The following is a 5,000-nucleotide window of genomic DNA, read 5'->3' on the forward strand; positions in this document are numbered from 1 at the left end:
AAGAGAATAAGACAGAAATATGATGTGATTATATTTGTTTTTAGATGAATATTCAGTTTAAATAACTTAATAACTTCAATGGATGTGATTTTGCTTTAAACTGAACTGAACTAACTTGTTTTTTAATTGATATATATATTTATTCAGTTTTGTTCCCATGTTTTTAGTTCTTCAACTGTGGTTAACAACTCTTATTAAATTGAAGAATTTTAAATATATTTTAACCCTCAAAAATCCTTGAAAAATTATTTTTCTTCTTCAGGTTCTGTTAGACTAACATGTCGCTAGTTAGCATAGCATTTAGCATTTAGCATTTAGCATTCAGCCTTTAGCTGTCCTGGTCCTGTCCTGTTTAAGTCCTTTGTTTTGTGTTCTTAAAGTGTGGTTAACAACTCTTATTAAATTGAAGAATAGAAGTTTATATTTTAACCCTCAAAAATCATTAAAAAACTAGTTTTCTTCCTCAGGTTCTGTTAGACTAACATGTCGCTAGTTAGCATAGCATTTAGCATTTAGCATTTAGCATTCAGCCTTTAGCTGTCCTGGTCCTGTCCTGTTTAAGTCCTTTGTTTTGTGTTCTTAAAGTGTGGTTAACAACTCTTATTAAATTGAAGAATAGAAGTTTATATTTTAACCCTCGAAAATCATTAAAAAACAAGTTTTCTTCCTCAGCTTATGTTAGACTAACATGTTGCTAGTTAGCATAGAATTTAGCATTTATACTTTAGCATGACTGTGACATCAGTGACTGAAATGTTGACTGACTGTCAGAGACAAATTTGAGGACAAATGGAAATTAAATAGAAATAAAATCCGTACATATGCAGAATTACACAGAAGGTTCACATGAAAAACATCTCAATAAAATATTTAAAAGGTTTGAAAAAAATGGAAGTAAAAAAGAGGAACCAAACGAAAATAACATGTTGCTAGTTAGCATAGAATTTAGCATTTATACTTTAGCATGACCGTGACATCAGTGACTGAAATGTTGACTGACTGTCAGAGACAAATTTGAGGACAAATGGAAATTAAATAGAAATAAAACCCGTGCATATGCAGAATTACACAGAAGGTTCACATGAAAAACATCTCAATAAAATATTTAAAAGGTTTGAAAAAAATGGAAGTAAAAAAGAGGAACCAAACGAAAATATCTGCCTCCATTTTGATTGACATCTTCGTCTCGTCAACAGATCGACTCTGTGCTCGACTAGATTTGTCTTGTTGGGAACATTCTTCGTTTGTGATGCTAATGTTACGCAAAAATCTGTGTTTATTTTTAAAACCTCTTCTGAACCTTAGAGCTGAAAACATTTAACGCCTTTTTTAGTAAGAAGGTTGTTTTAGGTTAGGTTAGGTAGAACTTTATTGATCCCTCAGGAGGTCTCCTTCTTGTTTATCCTAACCTTGTTAGCATTGTAGCATCTCTTAACTTCTTGTTTTTCTTCTTCTTCGGGACAGATAAATGGAGGAGAAGGAGCGATGTAGGAGCAGGTCTCCTGCTCGGAGGGCCAGTCGGGTCCAGCAGGTCGTGGGAACCATCATAAGGCGAACCCGAGAATCCCTGAGCAGGTACGTGTCGCTAGTTAGCTTAGCATCTAGCATTTAGCATTTAGCAAGACTGTAACATCAGTGACTGAAATGTTGACCGACTGTCAGGGACATTGAAGTGTTTTTTGAAGTAAATATACAATTAAAGAACACAACTTGGTGTGAGCTACACAACACACTCAGACACACAACGACTGGTCCAAAGTCAAAACTAGATTTTCCTGAAAACCCCACAGTTGAGGCACAAAAAATGTTTTATTTTCCTCCATGTTTGACGTCCATTCAGTCACGGAAACACAACTTTCAAGAGAAACAAATGGATTTATGACCAAGTTCCTGTTTCCAAACGTTAAAAACCTGTTTCAGTTGTTGCTACTTCAGTCGACAGTGTAACCACAGGATCCACGTCAAGTCAAGAAGTCCAGACTTTTCCCACAAACCTCCAGCTGGAGCGTTTAACTCCCAGTTTACTTTGCTGACGTTGAAATGAGAAACATTTGCAGGAGAATTCTTCGAGAATCTTTGACTGACTTTAGATAAACTGAAACTGAAACTGAAACCCAGCGGTTCGACCTGAAAACCGCAGCGACAACTTTTAAAGGATCTTACGAAGAAGAAAATTTCCAAACAGACAAAGAAGGCGAAAACAAAACAAAAATTCCCCGAACATACGTAATCGACCACTGTTTTGAATCCGACCTCAAAATGTGATACAGAACTTTTAGATCAGTTCTATCTTCACGACGTGTCTTGATCTTCGGACTCAAGGAACAAAAGGAACCAAAATCTTTTACCAGTTACATCGCAGGTCGAAAGAAAAATGAACCATAACCAACCTGTCTTCGACAGGAAGTACGAGTTTTGTGTTGTTGTGTTGTTGTTTTGTTGTGTTGTTGTGTTGTTGTGTTGCTTACAGTTTCCTAAATACGTTTGTTCTCCATCACCAAACACAATTTCCAACTTTAATTTCACTAGAATTTTCAAAGAATACTTAACATCCATAATTACCTTAAACACTGATCATTTTATAAGTAGGTAAGTGAGTAAGTAAGTAAGTAAGTAAGTAAGTAAGTAAGTAAGTAAGTAAGTAAGTAAGTAAGTAAGTAAGTAAGTAAGTAAGTAAGTAAGAAAGTAAGTAAGAAAGTAATGGATATCACAATATTAACTATAACATTAATCCACTATGTTAACGAGCTAATCATCCGGCGGGCCAAATAAAATGACTTGATGGGCCGAATTTGGCCCCTGAGCCTTGAGCTCTTAATCTGTTTAGATTTTCTAAAAGGGGTGAAAATGAAAAAAAAAAAGAAAATTTGAGCTGTTAATGAAAAAAAAAAGACTTACATTGATTTGTTTCTGAGCAGAAAATATCATAATAGTCAATTGGTAGAAACACTAAAAACCATGAGTCTGGTTCTGCTCCAGGTTTCTTCAAAAGGACGTTTTTTTTCTCACCACTCTCACGCTGTGATTTCCTTGTTGAGTTGCTGGGTGTGTTTTTATTTTAGTGTAGTATAAAGTATTTCTCAAACTGTAAAGTGTCTTGAGACAACTTTGTTACACTTAAGACACTTTAATTTAATTTAATCTATACAAACACACACAATATCATCCTAATATCACAACTAGGGTTGTCAAAAGTATCGAAACTCAAAAAAGTATTGATACTGAAATGTTGTATTCGAGTACTTATTTTCAAAAGGATCGAAAATTGTTATCATAGTTGTTTTAATTATAAATATTCAACGTGTTAATTGTTAAATGTTATAACAGTGGGGTTTTTTTGGTATCAAGTATTGACTGAGTATCTTTATCAAATTGAACATTTTGGTCTCGTGACACAAACATGAAACCACAGAAAGAACATTAGATGGACAAAGTTTGTTATAAAATGTTAAAAAATAGAATTTTCTTCTAATTCTCAAGTAAAATTGGACGACATTCATGTTCATTTTTCCATATTTCTATTTGAAAGACATCTTCTCATCGTATTTATTCAATTATTACGACTTTAAAACACAGAATAATGTCATAAACATGAGCCAACAGTGTGTTTTTTGGGGTTTTCCTGTGAAAAAGTGTCTTTGTTGTCGGTCTATGTGAGGTTCTGTAAAGCTGGAGGCGGTTTCTTTCAAACACGACTCCAGAAAAAACTGTTTTGATCCATAAATAGTCATGAGTTTCACGTGTGACTCGACTGTGAGTCGCAGGTGTTGATTAATACCATGAGCTTCTGCAGCAACTAATCTGTGAATCACTTCCTGCTGAAGTGATGAACTTTGTGATGGACGACTCCATCTGTCCATCACAGGGGGGGGGGGGGTCACTCAGATGTTGTCCTAAAACTGGACCATGTTCTTCCTCCACAAACACGTGTTCTCCACCTGAACATCAGCGTGATGTCAGCAGACACAGGAAGTGAAGTGTTGTTGACACCTCAGTGTGAAGGTTCTGTGGGGGGGGGGGGGGGGAGAAGAAAAAGTTTTTAACAACCAGTTAGTCAGAGTGTGACAAAGTAATAATACACCTAATATTGTGATATGGTTTTTTAAAAATTATATGATTTTTCACAATTATTTTATGGTTTATATCTCAATAAAGTTTGTACACAATTAAAAAAGGGGTTTTTATAGCGACGCAGTAATGACATCCTGATCTCTACGCAGTTTTCTTAACGATACTGTGAAGATATTCAACAGAAATATGGATTTTCTTATTTTATAGTTTATATTTCAATCAAGTGTGTATAACACAAAATAATTATATTTGTTTTATTTACAATCACGTCCTCCGCAGCTAAAGTAGCAATCAAATTATGCGCGATGACTGAGGACGAGAGGATACAGTGAGTCCAGCAGCTTTTAAAGCTGATGTTTGGACATATTTTGGTTTGAAAACAAATGAAAGCAGTTACGACTTTTTCAAGAGTAATGTGGTCTGTAAATACTACAACACCAGAGTCAATACTACAGATGTACTGTATACTTGTTACTACACTATCACAACACCAGAGTCAAGCACTGGACAATAATACACATATATACTTGTTACTACACTATCACAACACCAGAGTCAAGTACTGGACAATAATACACATATATACTTGTTACTACACGATCACAACACCAGAGTCAAGCACTGGACAATACTACACATATATCCTTGTTACTACACTATCACAACACCAGAGTCAAGCACTGGACAATAATACACATATATACTTGTTACTACACTATCACAACACCAGAGTCAAGCACTGGACAATAATACACATATATACTTGTTACTACACTATCACAACACCAGAGTCAAGCACTCCACAATACTACACATATATACTTGTTACTACACTATCTCAACACCAGAGTCAAGTACTCGACAATACTACACATATATACTTGTTACTACACTATCTCAACACCAGAGTCAAGTACTCCACAATACTA

General features: G+C 35.0%; 1 protein-coding gene across 2 annotated transcripts in view; it reads left to right on the forward strand.

Annotated features, from left to right (window-relative positions):
* The window catches only part of frmpd1b (FERM and PDZ domain containing 1b), a 39,155-nt gene that overhangs the window by 16,788 nt on the left and 17,367 nt on the right, over positions 1 to 5,000 (forward strand). For both annotated transcript variants that reach the window (XM_087799344.1, XM_087799345.1), the window contains exon 3: positions 1,465 to 1,575. In XM_087799344.1, the coding sequence (XP_087655470.1) occupies positions 1,469 to 1,575 (107 nt within the window). In that variant the 5' untranslated portion in view covers positions 1,465 to 1,468. The remainder of the gene's footprint in view (positions 1 to 1,464; positions 1,576 to 5,000) is intronic.

Source organism: Callionymus lyra, chromosome 9 (genome assembly GCF_982586985.1).
Source record: "Callionymus lyra chromosome 9, fCalLyr1.hap1.1, whole genome shotgun sequence".
Classification (NCBI taxonomy): domain Eukaryota; kingdom Metazoa; phylum Chordata; class Actinopteri; order Syngnathiformes; family Callionymidae; genus Callionymus; species Callionymus lyra.